Source organism: Planococcus citri, chromosome 2, assembly GCF_950023065.1.
Source record: "Planococcus citri chromosome 2, ihPlaCitr1.1, whole genome shotgun sequence".
Classification (NCBI taxonomy): domain Eukaryota; kingdom Metazoa; phylum Arthropoda; class Insecta; order Hemiptera; family Pseudococcidae; genus Planococcus; species Planococcus citri.
Window position 1 is genome coordinate 48,658,597 of NC_088678.1, and position 23,285 is coordinate 48,681,881.

General features: G+C 32.9%; 5 protein-coding genes across 7 annotated transcripts; 4 read left to right on the plus strand and 1 right to left on the minus strand.

The window, feature by feature from the left end:
- The first annotated feature begins 1,162 nt into the window (after positions 1-1,162).
- On the plus strand, positions 1,163-9,409 carry LOC135836218 (short-chain dehydrogenase/reductase family 16C member 6-like). 3 transcript variants are annotated; one of them, XM_065350900.1, is made up of 8 exons: positions 1,163-1,309; positions 1,530-1,649; positions 1,882-2,115; positions 6,063-6,404; positions 6,771-6,900; positions 6,992-7,112; positions 7,416-7,529; positions 7,801-9,409. In XM_065350900.1, exons 3-8 carry the CDS (start codon positions 1,900-1,902, stop codon positions 7,964-7,966), a joined length of 1,089 nt encoding a protein of 362 aa, XP_065206972.1. In that variant the 5' UTR covers positions 1,163-1,309; positions 1,530-1,649; positions 1,882-1,899; the 3' UTR covers positions 7,967-9,409. The 3 variants fall into 3 exon arrangements, with proteins under 3 accessions (XP_065206972.1, XP_065206970.1, XP_065206971.1); XM_065350898.1 differs by having other exon boundaries at positions 1,164-1,649; XM_065350899.1 differs by having other exon boundaries at positions 1,164-2,115.
- A 1,098-nt stretch (positions 9,410-10,507) lies between these two features.
- Positions 10,508-13,857, plus strand: LOC135836215 (copine-8-like). Its single transcript, XM_065350895.1, has 8 exons — positions 10,508-10,819; positions 10,901-11,186; positions 11,263-11,487; positions 11,564-11,773; positions 11,923-12,052; positions 12,181-12,411; positions 12,588-12,766; positions 12,845-13,857. The coding sequence occupies exons 1-8, from the start codon at positions 10,749-10,751 to the stop codon at positions 13,169-13,171; spliced, it is 1,659 nt and encodes a 552-aa protein (XP_065206967.1). The 5' UTR covers positions 10,508-10,748; the 3' UTR covers positions 13,172-13,857.
- eIF2Bbeta (eukaryotic translation initiation factor 2B subunit beta) lies at positions 13,841-15,695 on the minus strand. Its single transcript, XM_065350897.1, has 8 exons — positions 15,528-15,695; positions 15,360-15,446; positions 15,160-15,292; positions 14,919-15,061; positions 14,681-14,837; positions 14,386-14,580; positions 14,119-14,312; positions 13,841-14,037 (listed from the first exon to the last, which is right to left on the minus strand). The coding sequence occupies exons 1-8, from the start codon at positions 15,650-15,652 to the stop codon at positions 13,959-13,961; spliced, it is 1,113 nt and encodes a 370-aa protein (XP_065206969.1). The 5' UTR covers positions 15,653-15,695; the 3' UTR covers positions 13,841-13,958.
- A 223-nt stretch (positions 15,696-15,918) lies between these two features.
- On the plus strand, positions 15,919-19,981 carry ProRS-m (prolyl-tRNA synthetase 2-like protein, mitochondrial). The gene is made up of 7 exons (XM_065350896.1): positions 15,919-16,313; positions 16,396-16,573; positions 16,661-16,734; positions 16,813-17,071; positions 17,143-17,333; positions 17,396-17,611; positions 17,678-19,981. Exons 1-7 carry the CDS (start codon positions 16,209-16,211, stop codon positions 18,005-18,007), a joined length of 1,353 nt encoding a protein of 450 aa, XP_065206968.1. The 5' UTR covers positions 15,919-16,208; the 3' UTR covers positions 18,008-19,981.
- Positions 19,982-20,507: 526 nt separating this feature from the next.
- LOC135836219 (uncharacterized) lies at positions 20,508-21,733 on the plus strand. The gene is made up of 4 exons (XM_065350901.1): positions 20,508-20,739; positions 20,811-21,121; positions 21,197-21,333; positions 21,404-21,733. Exons 1-4 carry the CDS (start codon positions 20,646-20,648, stop codon positions 21,474-21,476), a joined length of 615 nt encoding a protein of 204 aa, XP_065206973.1. The 5' UTR covers positions 20,508-20,645; the 3' UTR covers positions 21,477-21,733.
- Positions 21,734-23,285: the final 1,552 nt, after the last annotated feature.

Here is a 23,285-nt window from a genome sequence, read left to right on the forward strand (position 1 = left end):
GTGAATTGGCCAGAATAGAGGCTTTAAGATGGCTCAAAATCGATCATTTTCCGATCGCAACTCGGGGTTGAAATTTAAAGAAATTATCCCCATCGTTTCGTTTGGAAACAAATAGGTACATATTTCATGGAAAAGTTCATACTGAGCGATAATAGGACGGTTTTCAATTTTTGAAAATTCACAAAAAATTCAAAAATAAACTACGAATTTGTACTTACCTAAAATTTTGGTTGTAAATTTTTTAGAGCATGCGCAGTTCCTCGAATATGAACCTTCTCGTATTCACTCATGTGGCCACTTTGTATGTGACAAAAAAAAAATAGTTTCTTTTAAAATGGTTTTCACTTGAAAAATTCTGAGTAAAAAAAACAAGGGACCCCCCCACCCTCCCTCCAAAAAATGTTGTCTTTTTTCGAATTTGGAACGCTGTTGTCTACAGTGGATTTCACGGCCATTTTTGTGGTCAAAAAAAATTGAAAAAATCCTGGGCCATTACCCTCTAATACCTCTATAGGCATCTTCTTACCTGTTTCAAGGCAATCGGCGGAAAACAACCTAAACAACCTGAGATATGACATTTTCCTGACAGACAGCCTAAGAAATTCAAGTTACATACTACAGGTCTTTGACTTTGCTGCACATTACTCCTAAATTTAAGCATGACTTATGATTATGAAAATGAACTCCCACAAACTCCTGTTCTTCTTCAGGGATACGTAACTTCATCTTTTTCTGCACTAAGTACTGATCTCAAAATTTTCTAGAATCAACATAGGTAATCGGAGTAGTAGGTATAAGTAAACTTCTTGCAGCTCAATGAATTTAGTCAAAAACAAAACTAGGTTTCTCGTATTTCAATCGTCTCTTCATTCTTATCATTATAGGAGTCTGACTGATAAAAACATTTGCAAACTAACAGCGTTCACTTTTTTCGTTAAGTACACTACAATCTGAATACATTGTATGTAGACCTATATGGAAGATAAATATGTATTTAATTAGATGCTTACCATTTCCTAGATGAGCATCTTGCCTGCCCCTCTCCTTTTCTACCACCTATTGCACGCGATTTAATGATATATATTAATGACGTAGGTAATTCGTAAGCGCGGTGATTATGATTGTTTAACATGCTCAAACTTCAATGTCAGCTCTTTAATCTTGTTTTATAGAAGTTTAAGTATAAGTAGATATAAGTATAGAGCGGTAAACAATTTCAGACCGCAACGGTTTAGCTGGTTTACTCGCAATTTTTTTTTGGCATGTTTTTGATCAAATCTATTCTTTCGAGTTGAATTTTCGTTTAGATGTAGGTACTTTGAAATACTTCAACACTTGGTGAGATTCTCATCGCACGTGGTAGTTATATGTTCTCGTGTAACTTAGATATTGCTCCGATGTTGACAAATTGAGCATTTGCTTAGCCATGTTAGATAGTAATTAAAAAGTGCATTTAATAACAAATCGATTTAGTATTTTTAGATTTTATTTTTCGTATCCCTACTCGTTGTAATTTTCCCCCCTTGCAGAAGAAACCTTGCATTGTGTCGTTTCGAGTGCCTACATCGAATTTATATTAGTTTGTCGCGTTTCGCTGGTCAGTGGCCGAGTATACGTTTACGTCTACCTATACACCTTGTCACCTAAATGTAGGTATTTAGTTATTTACCTATGTCACTTAAATAAGCATTGGTAAGCTAGCTACATACGTACATACGAGTACCTACATTACATATACGTGATTCGAGTGAATAACTTGCCCACGCGCCTCGTCATACATACGAATCCCTGGAGACCTCTCTCTCTGTACTTGAGCGAACGCCATCCATCGATAACGCGAGTGATTTTGATAATTTTTTTTTTCTCATTTTCTAAAAATAGCCAAACACGGCGCAGTAGATGGCGAATGTAAATCAGAACAAGTCCGCAGCCCCAAATGCCGATGAGAAGGAGCCCAATTATTCAATTCCTGTTCCTCGAGTGGGAGTAAAAGAGCCTTTGAAGTTACTCATACAAACGGTGTACTATTTTGTTATATTCGTTCCGTTGATCGTTTGGGATGTGATATCGAATTTCTTAACCAAACCGAAATCCATTCGAAATAGTGTCGTGCTGGTGAGTAGGTACTTAATTACCCTATTTATGTACAATAGGTAAAGTTAAGTTATGAAATTGCCTAATTATATGTGTCCGCATGTCTGCATAAGCATTATGTTCTATTTTACTGTTTCGTGCTACCAAAATCGTATTAGGTACCAGATGACCAGTGATGTAGAAATGTTTATTTTTTTGGATGGGACGGGGGGGAGGGGCTCGTCGGTTTAGAGTAAAATGAAAGAGGTGACAACATATGTAATTTTCTGCGACATGTTCTTCAATGGTACCTACTAGAAGTCTATTTGTTCTGAAAGAGGGGAGGGGGAGAGGGGGAGTACGAACGTGAGAAGAAAAATATTGAATTTAACAAAATCATTTTATTAAGCCATGTTCTTGTTTGGCTGATTCCATCATCTTGATAAAATTTTAATTGAAAAAATAAATAAATAAAATAAAATAAAAAATCTCAATTCACGTGAATATTTATTTTTGGGCTCTTTGAATCTGATCAAGACTTTTTCTAATGGCTCATATCACTCGGTAGGTATTGGCAATTTAGAAAACCACCTTAATTTTTACTCCAGGAGGTTCTTTGATTGGAGTTTCTCTCATTTCGTGTGACTGATAGTGATAAGATAATTTTAGAAAAATGCAATTAAGTATCAAATACATTCGTACATAATATAAAATTCAAAATCTCGTTAGATTTCGAAGTGTTTACAATTTTTAAAGTTTTACTTATCAACTTTTTCTTAGAAAGCACAAATTTTTTATTTTTTAATGGGAGTAAAAGTTCAAGTCCTCAAGGTCCTGTTTAAACATATGTAAAAGAGAATCATGCGTATTTTTATGATTAACGCAAATTCATGACGTTCAACTCTCATTTCAAGTCCTTCAATTTTCGATTGAGGAGGAAGGAGGGAACCAGGAATTAACAGTTTTCGGCAAAATTAAAACAAGACATAAAGAACTAGATATTACGTAAAATGTTTCGTTACTTCGGTTGGCGTAGATAATTTTGTTTAAGGTGCTGAATTCAAATATCAATTTGATTTTTTGATTAGGTACATATAATAAAGATCCTCTCTAACCTTTTTCCACCTGTCTGTTTTCATTACCTAAGTCAAAAATAACAAATGTTTTTTTCATGTTTCTGGGAATATTGATTCCAAATTTCGAGTTTTTTCTATTCAGACGCTCCCTTCCATATTATAACTTCACAAAATTATGCAATTGTTTTTCGCTTTTAAATCAAATGGTGACTATTCCTAGCTAACGTGTAATATTTCCAAGGAATATTTTGGTTTTACAATTTTAGGAAGATTTCCATAAAAAAGTGTTTATTTTTTCGAAAACAATCGCCGGATAAAATTTTGTGTTTGATTTGAACCGTTTTATATGGATAAAAATTTGTGCCAAAAATCGATCAAAAGAGATAAAAAAAAGATTAGGGCTAATCCAAAAATCCACTTGAGGCTCCACTGAATGGATCGAAATTTTCACCAATAGATTCGAAGGATTGATAATATGGTATTTAAAACTAAATTTCAGCTTTCCACTTCAACTTGATTGAGTTTTGATTTTTTTTTTAGAAAATTTTATGTACCTACTTAAACCGTCGAGTTTCGTATTTTTAAAAATTTTTCCGAAAACCAAAAAATGGAGTTCAGATTTTGAAATTAGGCTTGGTACTATTGTCAATAGCAATATTAAATTGTAAAAAAAAGTAAAAAAAATACGCATCTACTTCTTTGAAAAAATTTACCTACCTGTATTATTTTTTTTAGAAAACATCTCTTTTTTGTAGCAACTTTTTCTAAAAACCCTCCTCTGTATATTTTACTTTTTTTTTTTTTGATAAATTTTGAATAAGTACATAAGTACCTATTCTATATCAATACTGGAAAAACTGAAAGAGGAAAGAATTGAACGTGTTATTTCATCGACTCATTAATTTACTAAGTATCTAAGGTTAGTTAAATCACTCAAACAGACAAAAAAATGAAGGTATAAGTACCTCATGAAATTAAATTTCAAGTTTTTGGTACTTATAAATTTTTTGAGCCTCGCCTAGGTATTTCAAATCAAAATTTAATGCAAAAAATAATAAAATTGCTGTAAAATCTAAATTTTTGGCGAATTTTTACCTAGTCATTATAATTATTAAAAAACCATCTACATATGTTTATTAGGAAAAAAAAAAACTTTAAATTAATTAAAATATAAATTAACGTATACGAGGGTTCATTTCACTCAGAGTTCTATGGATCATACTGAAATACAAAATATATGTCCGTTTACAACTTGCATTTATTAGGTAATGTATTATAATCCATATTCCACATCTTATGCTGTTTTAAATTGGTAGTTTAAGGTTTTTATCGGAAAAGTATCCAATTATAGTTCTCGAGTTGAAAGACAAACAAATATTATACGATTCGCAAAACACATTGATTTGCAAAATCTGAAACACTTATGTGAAGGAGAAATCGCGTATCAGGATTAAAAATTTTCCACCATATAACTGAAAATACCTAAGTCTCATTTATTATCAAAAAACACATAAAACTGTGGAAAAGTTGTGCAGTAAAGAGGTACTTATGTAGTATAGGTAGAATAAAAGTACGAATATTACCAGAAAATGATTCAATATTTGACACTTCAAACTTCACCGATAAAGATTCGGTTTGAAAAGGAGCAGCAAGGATCAAGAATTTTTATCCTAAACAATCTTACCAGTTTCCTTGAAAAATTTATAATTAAAATTCATCTTGCTTGAAAATCAATTTTGGAAATACTGAAGGGAAAAAAGCTGTCTCTCTTATAAAATATGTTTTTTTTTTTTTTTTTCTGGAATTTTGACTTATACTTATCTAGTATATTGTATTACGAGTGTTTATTAAGATTTTAATAAATACATGTCTCGTATAAAGTTACAGGTAATCGTGTTTTTATTGAAAATTCTTCTTCGTCTTATTCTTTTTGGTCTTCTCTCTTATCCCCTCCATATTAAATCGAGCGATTGATTTTATAACATTTGTAAATAATGTTTCCTTACAGATATAGCTGTAAGGAAATCAACATTTTATTTTTTTAATATGAACTTAATGCCGAAATTTTCTGTAATGTGTAGCACAAATTCTATAAGAAAATCCGGTTTTTAATAGTCGCGGATACTTGTTTGTATTTCTCATCAACATTTTTTGTTAATACATGATTATTCAGTAGTTATGTATTTTTTTTGAACTTTGCTTATTTGACGTTTTTTCTGACACTTTTCCCTTATAAATTCATCATCCTATCGTGAAAAATAGATGTTATCCACTTCAGTCTTGAAATTAAATTAGTAACTTTTGTTGTTTCTAATTGTTATAAATTCTAGTTAGGTAATGTTTTGTGGTATTTTCGGAATAACTTTTTTTTACGTATGTATTTGCAAAGATAGGTGGGTAGGTATAATTTGAAGGTCACGAATAATATATTCATTGCGTAGGTAGGTAGCTAGGTACTTCATTTCACATGGGTTCACTTAATTTATTGTTGGTCTCGGGTACCTATATTAATAGAATAGGTACCTAATAATATTTTTTTATACTTAGTTTGAAATTTGTTAAGTAGGTACCTAGTTAGCTTTATTATGTAATGTAGATAAATAATATGGTCTAAATATATTGAGTATGGGTAGTTGGAGAAATTTTACTTTTTTGATAATTTTATGGGGTATGGTACGGTATTCAATTTTTTAGGGAAATAATTGCATACCCTCCTCCCATTCTTTTTTCCTTCAGAATGCATTTGCATGCTCCTTAAATTATCAAGGTATGCAACATATTCAGCTGAGGTTCTGAATTTCTGCCTATAGTATTATACAATAGGTACCTATATTAGGTCAAATCAACTCTAGTTTTTAGTTTTATATTCTATTCTCACACCCTGCTAACAAGATAACAAAATATTTGTTTCAGATAACTGGAAGTGGTCGTGGCCTTGGTCGAAATTTGGCTTTAAAATTTGCAGAATTGAACTGCAACGTTGCCTGCGTTGATTTAGACGAAACCAACAATGCGGATACTGTTCGATTAATTAAGAAAAAATACCCGTCGGTTAAAGCTATAGCGTACAAATGTAATGTTGCATTAGTCGATGATATTAAAAATCTTTCAAAAAACGTTAGCAATGACCTTGGCGAAGTGGATATCATCATTAACAACGCCGGTCTTGTGTCTGGAGCTAATATAGTTCGATCTAAACTGGATACGAAGTATTTGGATGTAATGTTGGATGTGAATCTGAAAAGTCATTTTTTGGTAAGTGCCTGTTTTCGAATCGAAGTATACCTGCATCAGGTGCTTAGATAAGTAGCAAGAAAATGAGCGGTTTCTTCGGCACATTTTTGATTTGATTTGAGCTGTTTTTATGACGATATTTTTAAAAATTCGCTGAAGGTTTCACTATGGCTCGAAACATTTACCAATTTGGAAAAATAAGCCTTTAAAATTCAGAAATTTGTAATTGACTTTAAAAAATTTTTGGGTGCCAAAATTTCAACAACTTGTACCTACTTAAGTTATCTTCAAATACCTATTTCATGGACACCATTTTCTCTCTCAACATTTGATATAGGTATTGAATAAACAATTAATAAATCATAATCTTATTATATGGGTTGACAGATGATAGGAGTATTCCTGCCAAAAATGATCGAGCGTAATTCGGGTCACATTGTTGCTATTGCTTCTTTAGCAGGGCTTAACGGAGTACCGAATGGCGCAGCATATTCAGCCACAAAACATGGTGTCGTAGGTAAGTCAAGTTCATGGTTTTTTTCTCTTCATATAGGAGCAGGTTCATAATATGTTGAAGTTTTACCTGATGAATCTACAATCTTTTTCAGGTTTTATGGAATCATTGTACGATGAATTAAAAACCGTGCCCAATAATAAGATTCAAACATCTTGCATCTGTCCATATTTTATCGCTACTAATGAAGCTTACCCCGAAACTTGGGATCTGAGGTAAAATACTTGTACTTGCATCGCATGCCATAAGGCTGCTGGTTAAATTCTACAGCATTAAATTTGTTTAAACTAGGTTTATCATAAAATTAATTGAATTGAATCATCAGTCGATAGACGAGATGTAGGTAGGTAGATATATCAAAGGGAATAACATCGGAAATGAAAATTTTCTCGAAATTATTTTCTCGTACTTATCCTGTTTTGTGAGATATTAAGCCTCTTGAGGGTTCAATTAAGACTAGGTTGAATGATTTCAGAGACAAAACGTTGATTTGTTTTTCTTTCAAATTTTCGTTTCAGAATTCCAGAAATCAGTGTGAATGAAGCAACCGAAGCCATCATCGATGCTATCACAAGAAATAAAAGAATTGTTGCCATACCATCACATATGTATCATATATCCATACTCACCAGGTGAAATTTTTCATATCTAATGATAATGAATTTCATCATATTTTTAAGATAAATTCCAACACTCATATGTATTTTGCAGTCATTTCATGAATTTGGTATTTTAGAAGTGTTTAGGTACCCAGATTTTTCCACTGCATTTTTATCTCCTCATTTCATATTAATTTTTTTCGGGGGGATTTTTTCATAATTCTAGATTGATTACCTACGTATGTAAATAAAATAGGCATTTCTAAACCATTTTTAACAAACTTTCTTCGTTGACTCATTTCAGACTCTTACCAGACAGATTACGAAACATTGGACAAGAAATATTTTACGCTCGTATAAATCCGCCAGAAAAAGAAATAACCAACAACATCGATGCCGTAATTGAAGATTCGTTAAATCGAAAAGAAAGCAATAAAAAACAAACACCAAGTAGCGACTATAGCGAGTAATTAATGAACTGATGAGCTTAGTGAGGGTGGAGGGAGGGGAAGAAGGGTGCTCCTTTTAGGCCCACGCACGTAACACTTTGTACTTACTCGTAGTTTTGTAAATCATTAAGCATTCAGCAAAAGCAAACTGTGATCCTAAAAAATTCGAAGTCCAATCATCGTGAAAATTGGAAAATTAAATTGACCTCTAGGCTCTAACCACTATATGGAGGCTGGAGTCCGCCGCATCAAAGTTTCAAAAAGTGCTCATTTTCAACATTCTTGATTATCTTTAAAATCATATTTCAATTTAAAGAGAATAGAAACCATCATTCAGTTATCAAAATACTAAAAATGGCCTGAAAACTCAAAAAAAACTTGCATTCAGTGCCCAATAGCAAACATTTTCGATATAGGTAAGCAATACGCATGCAGGTTTTTTTGGGGGGGGGGGAGATCCTTTTTATTCACTAGGTATGATTATGTAGATACTTATCGATTTTGAAGGCTGAAACGTGGTTTTTTATATTTCATTATCTTTTCATTTTAAATCTAAAATGAGTTGGTAACTAGTTAATGTGATAAAAAAAAATCGTGCTAGTCTCCTCAAGCTGACTAGATGAGAGGCGCTAGGCCTAGGCCCGATCGAAGGCTCCCTTCGTGTCAAGAATATCTATCACATATTTCCATTCAAGGTGCAAACTGAATTCTAATAGGTATACTTACTCTGTTAATCGTCTTCGTCTGCTCAATATAAGTTATAATCCCTCCTTCGATCTCTTTCTATTCTCATAGATTTGATTATATTCAAATGGTAGTTAGTTAATACCCACTGGAATTTGGAAATTCCATAAAATAAGTATTGAGATCGGACTTTTTTTTGATTTTTTTTTTTTTTTTTGAAAACGGACGAAACTTTGGCAAATGACTACCTTACCAAAAAATAATTTGTTGAAATTTTATATCAAAATTTTTTTTTTTTTAAGTTTTTGTCACATAGAATCTGATTTTAAGTCCGAGTGTGAGTGAGAGACGCAATGGCTAAGTTTGAAGAACAAAATATTTACCAAGTTGCTTCGAAATACAGACGCAGCATTAGGCTATTGCTCTTTTAAAAGCCCAAAAAATGAGACAAGAGTCTTTTTTCGTAGTTCTAAGCATGTGGGGCCAATGGTACAATTTCCACCAACTACAAATGAACCTTTTTTTTTTTCGTGGGAAAGACGAGGTGCTTATTACACAGGAAAAAATTGAATTAGGTGCCTAGCTTATTTATATTTCAATTTTGTGATAAAAATCAAGCGTTGTGCAGTAATTTAAAAAAAGTGTAAATATGCTACATATTCATATTTTTTTGTACCAGGTATTTGATATTTGTGTACCTATCTTGACACTCGAGTATTCAAGTATAATTACATAATACTATCCAGAGCACCACACATTATATCGTATTATATTTCATGATTGATTCTTTTCTTTCTACTTCAACAAACTACACCCTTAGGGTATACCTAATTACTTACTTTGTTGAATTGAAAACAACTTCAGTGTTTTCTTCTCAAAAAGTTATTGGTATATATAAAATGAAAATCATCCTGATTTCTTAAATGATCAGTTACCTATGTAAATGAATATAGCATAGCTGAACATTAATTAAGAAGTACGAAGTACCTATGATTAAATGATTTAAAAAATTCAAATTAGTCAAAATAAACACCTGTTTGCAATTTTTGCAAGTTGCTGGGAGAAAGAACAAGACAATTTTTGAAATAAGTATACGTAAGTAAAGTACTACGTAAGTACCTATGTAGGTAGGTAACTAGGTATGTATTTAATATTGGTGAAGCTAAATCATCACGTAACCCAAGTTGAAACGAAAAAAGCAAGTAGGTACCTTTCGTCAACTCTTCTAACTTTCGGACCACTACCCTGATTTCGAAGACCACATTCTTTAAAACTGATCGAAAGAAGAACAAGAGGAAAAGTAAACACATTTTCTCCATTCTTTACATTGTATCGATTTTCATTTTCATGTACCAAATTTCTCAAAAATTACGTCTGAGTTAAGGCTATCTACAGGTGTCTGAAAATTAGGACGGTTGACGGAAAGAACCTTACTGATTATGAGTAACTAACACATAAAGTTTAGTTAATTATAATTTTGATGTCATCTGAAATCCCCATGAATTTACAAGAAGATAAAAGCAGAGGAAGTGAAGAGGAATTACCAGACTTACGATTTATGAACATTATAAACACTTCAATAAAATTATGATATATCAGTGAAATACTTACCTATACGTACACTGAAATTCAAAAACTGAACGGAGATTTTCTTGAATTAAAATTCCTTGTTCAAAAAAATTTCTAAGGCGAACGAGGAACGAGTGAGAAATGAAATGAAAATTAATGAGTAATCTATTCTAGGCTAGTTTAGAAGAAAATATTGTAGACTCAACAATATGCAATATCGAGAATGCCGAATCCGAATTCCATATGATGCATACGTCAATGACGTCAGGCGAGTGTGACGCAGTTCGTATTCATTAATGAATTTGACGTCAGAGAAGGCGCAAGTGCGAGCAAAATTGTTCTCCTTCTCAATTCGAGTCGAGCTCGTGTAATCTCTGATAATATTGTGTTATAATTACGTGTTATCTCAAATCAAGACTTTCAATTGGTTTGATATCAATTTGTTCCGAGCGTCTCTTCAACATTAGTCATATTTAATTGTGTTGTTTTACTAAAAATCATGTACTAATACATTCTACAGTTAGTTTCCATCGCACTTGAAAACTAGATAATGTCAGGAGCGTTTGTACCAGGCAGTTCTGCCTCTGTTGTTTCGGAGGTGGAATTATCGATCTCAGCTAGGCAAGTACATATTTTTTTAAAAAATACACCCATACTAATAATATCACGTTTATCACTAATTATTTATTACACCATTCACAGAAGTTTACTCGGGAGCGACATCCTCTCCAAATCGGATCCTATGTGCGTCACTTACGTACAACCATTTGGTACCCAAGAATGGAAAGAATATCACCGGACTGAAGTTATAAAGGATAATCACGACCCGAATTTCGTATCTAAAGTAGTCATTCAGTTTAAATTCGAAGAACAGCAACCTTTGAAATTCGAGATCTACGATATTGACGGCACAAGCACCAATTTAAGCAATCATGATTTCTTAGGATTCACCGTGTGCAATTTAGGACAAATAGTATCCAGTGGAAAGGTATAAATTGACAAAAATTTAGACCAATCGTAAGATTTATTTTCTTAATGTATCGTTTTTCGCTGCTTGTGTTTAGGCAAAGTTACAATTGCAACGAAAAACCGATTATGGACGAGTAGAACCTATTCAAAGTTACATTTTAATCAGCGCTGAAGAATTATCCAGTAATAATGACGAGGTTACGTTGCAATTCAGAGGTCATAACCTGGATAAGAAAGATTGGTTCGGGAAATCTGACCCGTTCATTGAAATTTATAAAACCACCGAGAGCGGTGAATTTATTCTCGTTCATAAAACAGAGGCAAGTGTGAATTTATTGAACTTAACTGATGAATAATAAGTTCATATTATGAGGAAAAACGTTTAAACTTTTCTAGGTCATTAAAAGCACATTGAATCCACTCTGGAAACGATTCTACTTACCGCTGAAAACGTTATGTAACGCAGATTACGATCGAACTTTGAAGTTTATGTGTTGGGACTGGAATTCGAGCGGTAGTCATAGTCGTATCGGCGAATTTCAAGCTACGCTCAATGAACTTAGTCAAAGCGGTGCTAAGTTCAGTTTGATTCATCCGGAAAAAAAGGTAAAGCGATTTGTAACGATTTAGAGGATTAATACTTAATCACAAAATATGGTAGTTTGAATTCATTATGCTCATTGTAGCTGCTACCAGCACGTTAGCCTTAGATTAGCTAAGCGTCATATAATCGTAGACATTTTTGTGTAATCTAGAAAAAACATAATTACAAGAATTCAGGCGACATTTTGGTGGAATTTTTTGAAATTAATAAGGTGTACTCGTTTATGGATTACATAAAAGGTGGTTTACAAGTACACTGCACCGTTGCTATTGATTTCACAGGTTTGGTAAAATTCAATTATTAATTTTTTTTTATCGCATGAATGAAATATGTGTAGTTTTTGCTTTTTGTACGAGTGTTTGAGCGATCACAAATAAATACTAATTTTATCGGGTAATTCTATTTTCAGGCTCTAATGGTGATCCAGCGACACCGAATTCATTGCATTATATTACCCATAATGCTTTGAATAATTACGAGCAAGCAATCAATTCGGTAGTATCTATTATACAAGATTACGATACGGATAAACAATTTCCTGTTCTCGGTTTCGGTGCTCGTTTACCTCCTGATGGGCGTATTTCGCACGAATTTTACGTCAATATGAATCCGAATAATCCATATTGTAACGGAGTAGCAGGTGTGTAACCTTTTGCGTAAATTAAATAATAACATTCGTGACTCACGTTTGCTATGTTTATTCGTATTTTCTAAATTTACCGAATGACATTTTGTATCGAAGAATTTTTTATTATTTTGTAAAACGGGTGTTTTGTTTAATGTAAAACTTGGTCAAATATTTATCTATTCTTACAGGAGTCCTTGACGCTTATCGTACTTGTATACGGCAAGTTCAGTTATACGGTCCCACCAACTTTACGCCGGTTATCGAGCATGTTATTAAATTTGCTCAAAGTTATAACGATGGAAATAACTACTTCATTTTATTAATCCTCACCGACGGCGTTATCTCTGATATGCCTCAAACAGTGAGAGTACGTGAAACGTTATCTTAAGCTTCAATATTTGTGTAGAATCTTTCTCGTTGTATAACTTTTGAATGTGACTTTCAGGCTATTATATCAGCTTCTGCGTTACCTATTTCGATCATCATAGTAGGTATAGGCGGTGCTGACTTCAGTGCTATGGAACTATTGGACGCAGATAGAGTACCCTTACAATCAGGAGGTCTGCAAGCACAACGAGATATTGTTCAGTTTGTGCCATTTAGCAAATTTCTTTCACAAGGGGATCCTCGTACAGCTAGACTGCGCCTTGCTAAAGAAGTCTTGGCTGAAGTGCCTCGGCAGTTAGTCGGTTACATGAAAGCTAATCGAATCGTACCGAATGCGCCTCGTTTAAATCCTATCGATTTACCACCAAACCCGGATCAATTCTAATTTTCCATTTTTTGCATGCCATTATTTTGTGTTCGTATGAAAAGTACGAGTTGATTTAGCGTCGCTTGTAGTATTTGTTTCCCTGCTTCGAGATTGGATCTATTCATTTTCTGCTGAACTTTCGAATCAAAAATGATAATTATGTTTTAATTGTTACCAATTTTTTTTACGATCGATCGAATCTCGTATTTTAACTGATTATATATACTTTTGAGCTTGAAATATTACCTCTTTCTTCAATTTTTTGTTAAAATGAATTTTCTATGTTTTTTAAATTTTTTTTACGACGTGAGGTGGCGGTAGCAGCTGTGCGAGGGCCACTTGTAAAAGGAAGTGTTACCAGAAATTTTTTGTTATTGGTTCTTCGCATGAGATGTGATTACTTCAAATGCCCAGCATTACTATATTGTATTATGGAAGCACACGCCATCCAGCGCTAGCACTGCTTCCGATTTTTCTCTGATCAAAATATTGAAAAATCTGCGTGATTTGTATATTCTCATGTGCTTTATGCTTTTGTATGTTACACGATGCAAAAATCCATTCCGTTTATATTATTACGAACAATGATGGTTTTCTGAATATTTTTCTAATATTTTAATTACATATAATTTTTTTATTTTCTGTTTAAATTTTATATGTTTCTGCTTGAAAAAAAAAAATAAAAAGTTACGTTTGTAATTTTTTATGGTGTTTTATTAACAAAATTTTTCATTAAAAAATGAACTCAACAATTTCAATTTGTAAGTAAGTAAATAGACATACAAAAAAACCAGTCCTTCGACGTTCAGTCGTATAAATCGGAATCATCGGCGTGGTACAGCTCGCTCAATAATCGATAAACGTAAGAAGGCGCGTTACCTCCGCTGTAAGAACAATCCAAAAATTAGAATAAATATGAATTTCGATTGAATATTCGTGAAAGTAGATGAACTAAAAATACGTACGCATTGGATATAAATAAGGTAACCAATTCTGGAGGAACGTAATCAAATAATGGATTATAAACATGCACTAATGTGGTAAGTACCCCTTCCGAGTACTTCAGAACTGGTTCAGGAGACAAGAATTGATTGAATTTGTCCTCGTGAGTACATAAATATTGCGAAGATAGTTTATACAATCCGGCTAATACAATGACCTGGCGATAAAACGTTTTAAATAAATACTTATGAAGTAAATAAATACTCCAATTACGTCATATTCTAATTTACCGGAACGGAGTAGTATTTTGCAGCAAGGGCAACAGCATGAGTGCCACAAATCGCTCTTAAACCACCATTTGCCATGACAGCTTGAGTACCGATGATGACTTTATTTACCCGTGACATTATGCCGAAAATGGATGAATCCGCTATCAAAGTAGTCTGGATTTTATTCTTGGTTAAATTCAAAGCCATATCGCGTCCCTACAAAAAAAAATTAATAAGTAGGTAATAGGTATAATATTAGGTGACATTTGACAACAAACATCTTAAGAACGAAAAAAAAAAACAAACAACAACTTACATAATTGTGAGAGGCACATTCGCAAACTATAACTTCAAATTTTCTATATTTAGCTGCTTCTTTGAGAAAAGATTCGACGATGGCAGATCTCCCTATGGTAAGGATGATCTCATTCGTATGTATATGTTTAATAGCTTCTTTCGTTATATTTTCAATGCTATAAACATTTAAAATTTATTTAAAATTAATCAAGATCGGATGTATTCAGAATCTGAGAATTTATGATGAGAAACATTACCTAGTTTCTAATTCAGTCTGAAATTCACTTATGTGATCTAAGATGGATTCTTTCAATTCTTTTATAGGTTTACTAAAATCATCCACTTCTTCTTCAGATGTCACTATTTTATGCAGAGATTCTTGAACATCTAATTCTTCTTGCTAAAAGAAAAAGTGTCAACATGAAAAAAATCAACGTGATGCATCGGAATGACTAACAACAGGTACTAGGTAGGTATTAGGTAACAGGATATGCTTACTTGATGGCAAGCAGCAGTATATTCATCTCTAACTATTTTCAGCAACCTTAGAACCATATTTTCTGCCGAAATTTGCAATGGTAATTCTGCTACAAGCATCTTGCCGCAAATTTTCATCAAGGTGATTAAATCTCTGAAAAAATTTCATTGATTAGAAATCATAGTTTTCACATGTGGCAGATGGTTTAATTAGAACTGACTTCGCTGTGGTCCATTCTTCTTGAGTAACCAAGGAACTGAATAGTTCAACTACAGCATACGCAACTTTATAGCTGCCTTTTACCTTCCTATGGAAAGAAATTTATGACTTGAGTGATGATTGAACAAGGTAGAAACATACAGCAAAATACATTATAAAGTCAACTTACTCTAGTTTAACGTCGCGGATAAACTGTTGAAGGGTTTTGGTGAACGATTCAGAAACAGTAACCATATTTCTTAATTCGTAAAATAATTGCCGATAGCATGAAATGAAAAATTCAGAAAATTGCATGCGATATCAAAATTTATTATCACTTTTTTATTACAAGTATGGACCATAAACAGTCAACGAAAATCATACGAATTTTACAAGAAATAACCGGTCATAACGAGTAATTAACATGATAAAGTACCGTAAAATCATGCGTAAAATACAATATTTTACAGTATTTTACCGAAAGTTTGGTTATTTCAAATGGATTGTTGGCATGCAAAAAGCACGGAGTCTCGTTTTTATAAAAGAGGGGAAGTGGAGGGAAAGTGTTTTGAATTTTCGGCGAGAAGTTTTGTGATAACCTCAAAATGTGATTCAAGACTTTTGAAAATTTCAATCAATTTTTGTGCCCAAATTTTGCAAGTTCAGGGCTGTTTTACAAAATTTTACTCTGATGCAATTTGTTTTAGTTTTAAGTTGTTTTGCTTCAATACCGAACACCGAAAATGTTGCTTTGTTGCTTTTAGCAAGCTAAAAATGCAGCATAACGATTGTCTTAGTCTTCATTGATAACGTTCTTTCAATTAGTCAATTTAAATTTGTAGTGCATTATTCGAGTGTTCGAAAATTGAAAATGAATCGTTTGTCGAAGGTATTTCGACCTTTTAATAACGAACAAAAATCCATTTTCAATTTGAGTAAATTAAGTAAGGAAGAGACTGAAGTCAATGGATATAAAGTAAGTTTCATCGAGTGCCTGGATAGTTATTCAATGAGAATGATTTAAATTTTATTATATAGTTTCGTTTATTTGCCTACAGCTGTTGAATAACTATGGATTAATTCGACCAAGCGCAAATGGATTATTTTATTTGTTACCCATGGGTTATAGAGTTATACAAAAACTCAGTAAGCTCATAGACCATAATATGTCTCTAATCGGAGCTCAAAAAATGCAGTCACCTCTTCTAATCAAAGAATCACTTTGGAAAAATGATGGTATGATTTCAAGATCCTTCTATTGCTATTTCTAATCGTAAAAAACGTGACTAATTATTGTGTTTTACTTTTAATAATTCCAAACAGAAACACTTATTGATGAAAGAGATGACCTGTATGTGATAACAGATCGAACGAAAAATCACTTTGTTCTCAGTCCTGTAGGTAATTAAAATTGTATTTAAAAAACCTATCGATTTTTTAATGTCTAAAAATATACTACGATTTTGCTCCCACAGACTCACGAAGAATCATTTGCCGATTTATTATCTCACGAGCAGTTATCATATCGTAATTTTCCGCTCCTACTGTATCAAATTACTCCAAAATTCCGAGATGAATTTCGACCCAAATTGGGACTACTACGAAGCAAAGAATTCATTATGAAGGATCTGTATTCATTCGATATCGACGAAGAAAATGCTCGAAAAACCTACGATAAAGTTACCGCAGCATATCAAAAAATATTCACAGCCTTAAACGTTCCATACTTTATCAGTAGGTGTTATTCGATCGTGAGAAAATACGAAGCGAATTTGTCCTCTTCTAATCGAATAATTCTTTTCTAGACAGTTGCGAAAAAGACTCCAAAAGTATCATATCGCACGAATACTATTACAGTTGTGATCGTGGTGATGATAAATTATACACTTGCGGAGTCTGTCATTCGATCTGCGGTGCTTCTCTGTTAAAAGATCGTACATTATGTCCAAATTGCTCGTATACCTTGAAACCAGAATGGTATAATAATGGAGTAGAGGTAATTTGAAAATTTTCCCTTAGAATTTTGTTACAATTCTCACAGTTTTATTTTCTCTTTAGGTTGCTCATACATTCTATTTCGGTACGAGATACTCCGATCGTTTGAAATCCATGTACGTTGATAAAGATGGTAAAAAGAAACCATTACATATGTGTAGCTATGGTATAGGTATATCGCGTATATTTTCTGCCGTTGTTGAATTACTATCAACTCCTAAAGAATTGAGATGGTCTCCTTGCATAGCTCCTTATACTGTTTGCGTTATACCTCCTAAAGTAAGTATTTTATCTCCAGTAAACGTTACCGTAGTATTAAACTAATTCGTGCTGGGAATTTTTCAGGATGGCAGTCGAGACGAAATACGAGTCGAAATGATCATGCCAGAATTGTATAGTTTATTAGAAAGTATTCCGAATTTGAAAGACGACGTTATCATCGACGACAGACCCGATAAAACAATCGGTGGGCGTTTAAGAGACGCTAAAGCGTGTGGTTTCTCTTTCATTATTGTTGCTGGCAAAGACGCTACCAAAAATACACCACTTTTTGAACTTTATGATTTATATAATGATAAAAAGTATTTAATGCCTAGGTCTACTTTACTACACTACTTGGTTGACCGTACTAAATATTTATCCGAAGAGAAAGAGAAAATTGGGTACCTCAGTTAACGTTTTGACTGTGATAATGTAATTTTATTTACTTAATACGAATTTTTTGTCATCGAAAATTACTTTTTGGCACTGTGTGACGAAACTGTAGGCGACACGAAACTGCTTCTGTAATCGGGTCGTGCTAGATTCACCGACTCCCAGTCCAAAAGAGTCGATTCATGATTCTCATTCTTTTCATGACTCTTCAATCCCGCTCACTCTCTCAACGTCTTTCGCTTGATAAGTTGATTGATAAATGATGATTGATTAATTAATTATACTTTACCAGCACTAATATCAATTTTATTGGGTGTTACTAGTGTTTTTACTTTTTATTGAATGAATTTGTATCATTATTTCTATTCAAAATTCCTTCATTGGTCGATTTTGAAAAAACTATAACTGTTATAAACACTAAACAGGGCTCGGATTTTTTCCCCGCAAAATTAGTGGGACTGGCATAATTTTTTCGTCCCATATTGATTTTCTTTGTAAAACAATACCCATATCGTTGGAGAATAAATATTTTTACGTTTTAGGGCATATTTTGGCATTTTTTAGGGAATATTTCAGCGTCTATTTAGGGTTTTTTAGGGAAAAAATATTTGAGCTCTGATTATAAAATAGTTGTTCTTGTTCCTGGAAATAATTTCCAGAAGTTCCAACAATTACCTAATTCAACGAAATGGTAAATGGGTTTCAGTTTTCAACTCCAAACTCGTAATTCATGATTGTAGGAAAGATTATTGATTATTCAGCTATAGATTAAATTTTAAAATTTTCAGTTTTGTACCAAGACGTAAGTCGAATTTGTTGGAGCTCGAAATTGATTCCATTTTTTGGGAATCCGTTCAAAGTTTTGAAGTTGGATTGGTTTTTCTTTCAAAATTAAAAATAAAATTTCTCTTTAAATTGATCATAATTTTCTTTTCAAAAACAATTAAATTAAAATTGAATTAATTATACAGTGGTGTAGGAAGTTGGTATGGGACACAATGACAGAACTTGGAAAATTTTTCATTCAAAATCAGGGATGGAAGAGCCGGGAGCGAGCCAGAGCCAGAGTCTGAAAGAGTCGAATTTTTTGAGGAGCTAGAGCCAGAGCCAGGAGCCAAATAAATGAAAGTGCAGAAAAACATCAAGAGCTCTCTTGCAAAAGAGCTCCTTATTTTACTCAAGAGAGCCATCATCATAAGGAGTCTTTAACCTGGAAAGAGCCAGAGCCGAGTGGGAGCCCACAAAATTTTTCAGGCTCTTTGGCTCCCAAAAAGTAGAAAAAAAAGTAAAAAAATGTGCAAAATTTCATCAAAAATTCAACTTTTAACTCACATTTGTGAAGAAAATGAAAAATTTCTACGTTTGTTTTCTCATTGAGAAATAAAATGAAAATAAATGCAGTATATTTTTATTTTTTTCATCATTTTTCACGAATTTTATATTCTAATTTAAAGAGCCAAGAGCCAGAGCTGGAGCTGGAGTGGGAGCCGAGAAATTGGAAGAGGGAGCTGAGAGTCAAAGAGTGGAGCCAGAAGGAATTGAGGAGCGAGCAAGGAGCCAAAGAGCACATGTAAAGAAAAAGGGCCAAGAGCCAAGAGCGAGCCAGAGCCAAAACTTGTGGGGAGCTGAGCCAGAGCCAAGAGCTGGAGCCCTGAATTCAGGGCTCTTCCATCCCTGTTCAAAATATAAATATGAAACCGAATGAGTGAAAACTGACTGAAGTGAAAAGTGATGATTTGATGAACGACTGACTGATTCATTTCAAGTTTGGACTGGGAGTCGGTGAATCCAGCACGACCCTCTGTAATCGTATCATAGTTTGTTTCGGAAACCAATTTGTTGGTTGTTTTATAACATGTTAGTTTTGTTATTTTTAATTTTTTTAAATTGATTCCATCTTATTGCTGTGAAAAGTACGACATAAATAATCGTCGTAGAGATTAGATATGTTCAATTCGAATCAAATATACCTATCGTTTACATGGTTTCAAGAAATTATGAATATTTTATGTATTTTTTACGTTTCAGTTAGTACACGCACAAATGGGATATAGAAAATGAAAACGTTCAGCATATGAACTATACTACAAAATACAAATCAACGGACGAATAGTAAAATGGTTAAAATTTATGATAATTGATTTAATTAGAGAACACATGCTCTTGATTACAAATTATTACTTTATCAACATTCTAAATAAAATATGAACAAAACTATTAGAAGCGAAGGTTGCCTAGAAAAGAACTAACGATCGACACTATAACGATTGAAAATTTAATTCTCTACAATTTTCCTCAACTTCATTTCTCCGTAGAATGCATTCGTTCCGCCTCCGAAGAGCTTTAAAAGTTTTTAGCGCTCAATATTTCTAAGTCTACCTTCATAAGTTCACACCAAATTGCAAAAACTTGAAAAACTATATGTATTGTAGTGTAGGGATAAGAATCGAGCACCGCAACCGCCGCAACGAGGTTGACACTTCTGATTGAAGAGTCAATTTTGCCGTGTTTAGAGATCGGATCAATGGTGATGCACCATAGAATACCTAACACGCAAAAGGCGTGTATCTGAATGTGAGATAGCAGTGATCATGTCTTTCCAAATAAAAACCGAGGTGAATGCAAATGTGAAGTCATCTCATTTTAAAATTTTGTAAAAATGGAAATGCTAAACCAACGTGATTGTGATGATGATATTCACAAGATCGCTTTACAATTTTATTATAATCCATCAATAGTATCTCCTGAATACAGTATGTATCATTATGTTATATACCAATGATTAGCACTTCTATTACTAGGTAAATGATTACAAATTTTCCAGACAGTACGTCAACTTTATTACTTCAAAACATTAAACTATACAATCCATCCGATATAATGGAGTGTGGAATCATCACAGGCCTATCATTCTTCATCGACAAAAATTTCAAAGTATCATGCTCCTGTGAAGAACTGAACAATGCCCAGTTGGAACCTGGTATTCCTGTAAACTGGAGAAGTTCTATTTGTACTATGGATCAATGTGGTGATAAGTTTCAAATTGCGCGATTCTACATCAAACTGTGTGATCAACAATTCGAATTATCGTTTATGTTCACCAGTTATGATGAAACTGTTATAGGAAAGCTCGTTGTAAGTTGTACTTATGAATTGAATAGCTTACAAAGATTATACTAATGGCATAATTATTAATCTTTTTATTTGCAGCATTCTGTTAAAGAAGCTGCTTACGTCGTGGCATTTCCAAAAGAGCGATTAAATGGATTGATTGACCCAGCAGCATTCACATTGCCTTTTGCAAATAGTGTGGTGGATTTGTTATCATCCGCTTTTCTCCAGAAAGTGTAAGTTCAAAAAAATATATTATTAAACAGCGAACTTAGTTGCTATACAGTGTACCTTTTTCTTTTATAGAATACAAAAAGCTGCGCTGAATCACTCGCCATCCTGCTCGCCATCGCCATCCTACCTACCTTCGCTCGTTTAGTAATGAGAAGTTAATGCGGTGTTGTATGTAGTTTTGTTTATGTTCAGAATTATGTTCTATCATTAAATTAGTATTTAAGTTTAATATTAAGGTCTACTGTGCTTCTGTGTGTATCATGGTTTGTTTCAAAAACCAATTTGTTGAATAATGTGAAACACGTTAGTTTTGTTATTTTTAATTTTTAATAATTGATTCCATCTTATTGCTGTGAAAAGTGTTCAATTCGAATCAAATATATCGTTTACTTACTCTGTTTATTTCGTGTTTCAAGTTATTATTTTTATTTCAAATAGAAAAGTCTAAAATTAAAAAGCTGAATTACAACTAAAATCTAAAATACGAGTAGGTAATTGCTAAAAAAAAAAAAAAAAAAAAAAAAAAAACGCAAATCAAAATATAGTCTTGAAGGATTGAATTCATCTAGAATTCATCAAAATTTGTTCACATGTAACAAAAATTCATATTTTGAAAAACCGTCTCATTTACACTTATGTAGGTAGAGGTACACCAAAAGTCAAAAATTATATCCACTTTGTTCCGCATTTGAAAATTTCATCTCAGTTCCTTCGAACGCAAGATAGGCAAAATATTCATCCACTCTATTGTTACAGTAGCTCGATCATTCGTGTTAGGAAACAATAAGGTAGCTGTTATGAAGAAATGTTAATTTTTTATTTTATTTTTGAGAAGCCTTTGTCACCAATTTTTTTTAGACCGCCCAACGAACCGTAATTAAAATTATAACCGGTACCGAACGATGCTCGCGAATCTCAATTAATAATATTTTTTGACATTTTTTTTTAATACTTCGTCCTAGAACGTTATGACGTATGTGGCGTTATTGTTCTTATTTCATAAATGGTCATTTATTGTTTTGTAATGAAAAGACTACCGTTCAACAATGAATCTAAAACAAAGAGCGAATAACTCCCGGTGAAGCGGTAGATATGTTTCTGAGATGACACTATGGTGATGCATACGTATGTGTCGTCGGTGGTGAGTTATTATTGTTTCAAAAGCAGGTATTTTTATTGTAATAACTGGACAAATTGTGGTATGATGAATGGTTTGAGTTTCATCATCTCTCGTTGTCACTTTGTATCATCAAGATGTAAACATTTAGAATACATAGCGAGTGGATAATTGGATATGTACGTAGATGAAACTGTGTGCGAGTAGGTATGACCATTATACATATAAAAGATACGTCAGTTTTCTTCCTTTATTATGTTTTTTCATTTTTGGCAAATTTTAAACGTACCTATTTCATTGAAAATATATGTACCTATATTATGAATTAATTTTTGCTGATTTTGAATAAGTCTGTACATTTTCAATTACTTCTCTTTCATTTTCCTTCTCAAAATTTTATTCATGTTCTTAAAATTGTAATCTTTTTTGTTACCTTTTGGAAGATTTAACAAAGTTGAAAATGATTTTTCTGTCTTGAGGAATTCCGGCTTGAAATCGTTTTTCTCAATTTTAAATTCTGTTCTAAAGAAAGGTTAGACTGTGCTGAACGATTAAGTACTTAGGTACTTTTATTCAAGAACATGTGAATCTGGTCGAAAGTAACGTCCAGTATTTTCTAGGAGGAAAATGAATTAGGAGGTGAAAGTAGTATTGCTGTGGAAATAACATTTGACGAACTAACAGTTGCATATCTTAAAAATTAAAGGAGCAATAGATACCTAAATGTACTGGGAGAGTATCCCATACAAGTCGATCGTTTAAACCAAGTTATAAATTCATGAACTTAAACTACGTACAGTATATCCACTTGAAACCTTGTTAATACCCCGTTTGTTC

Bases quoted from the DNA above. Each gene is read 5' to 3' on its own strand.
- LOC135836218 (XM_065350900.1), top strand. From the start codon at position 1,900: ATGGCGAATGTAAATCAGAACAAGTCCGCAGCCCCAAATGCCGATGAG. The intron at 6,405-6,770 runs GTAAGTGCCTGT...ATGGGTTGACAG, and splicing joins ATCTGAAAAGTCATTTTTTG to ATGATAGGAGTATTCCTGCC. The intron at 7,530-7,800 runs GTGAAATTTTTC...GACTCATTTCAG, and splicing joins CATATATCCATACTCACCAG to ACTCTTACCAGACAGATTAC.
- LOC135836215 (XM_065350895.1), top strand. From the start codon at position 10,749: ATGTCAGGAGCGTTTGTACCAGGCAGTTCTGCCTCTGTTGTTTCGGAG. The intron at 11,774-11,922 runs GTAAAGCGATTT...TGTGTAATCTAG, and splicing joins TGATTCATCCGGAAAAAAAG to AAAAAACATAATTACAAGAA. The intron at 12,053-12,180 runs GTTTGGTAAAAT...TTCTATTTTCAG, and splicing joins CGTTGCTATTGATTTCACAG to GCTCTAATGGTGATCCAGCG.
- eIF2Bbeta (XM_065350897.1), bottom strand. From the start codon at position 15,652: ATGCAATTTTCTGAATTTTTCATTTCATGCTATCGGCAATTATTTTAC. The intron at 15,062-15,159 runs GTAAGCATATCC...TTTTTCTTTTAG, and splicing joins ATACTGCTGCTTGCCATCAA to CAAGAAGAATTAGATGTTCA. The intron at 14,581-14,680 runs GTAAGTTGTTGT...TTTTTTTTGTAG, and splicing joins AATGTGCCTCTCACAATTAT to GGACGCGATATGGCTTTGAA.
- ProRS-m (XM_065350896.1), top strand. From the start codon at position 16,209: ATGAATCGTTTGTCGAAGGTATTTCGACCTTTTAATAACGAACAAAAA. The intron at 16,735-16,812 runs GTAGGTAATTAA...TTGCTCCCACAG, and splicing joins ATCACTTTGTTCTCAGTCCT to ACTCACGAAGAATCATTTGC. The intron at 17,072-17,142 runs GTAGGTGTTATT...ATTCTTTTCTAG, and splicing joins AAACGTTCCATACTTTATCA to ACAGTTGCGAAAAAGACTCC.
- LOC135836219 (XM_065350901.1), top strand. From the start codon at position 20,646: ATGGAAATGCTAAACCAACGTGATTGTGATGATGATATTCACAAGATC. The intron at 20,740-20,810 runs GTATGTATCATT...CAAATTTTCCAG, and splicing joins AATAGTATCTCCTGAATACA to ACAGTACGTCAACTTTATTA. The intron at 21,122-21,196 runs GTAAGTTGTACT...TTTTATTTGCAG, and splicing joins CTGTTATAGGAAAGCTCGTT to CATTCTGTTAAAGAAGCTGC.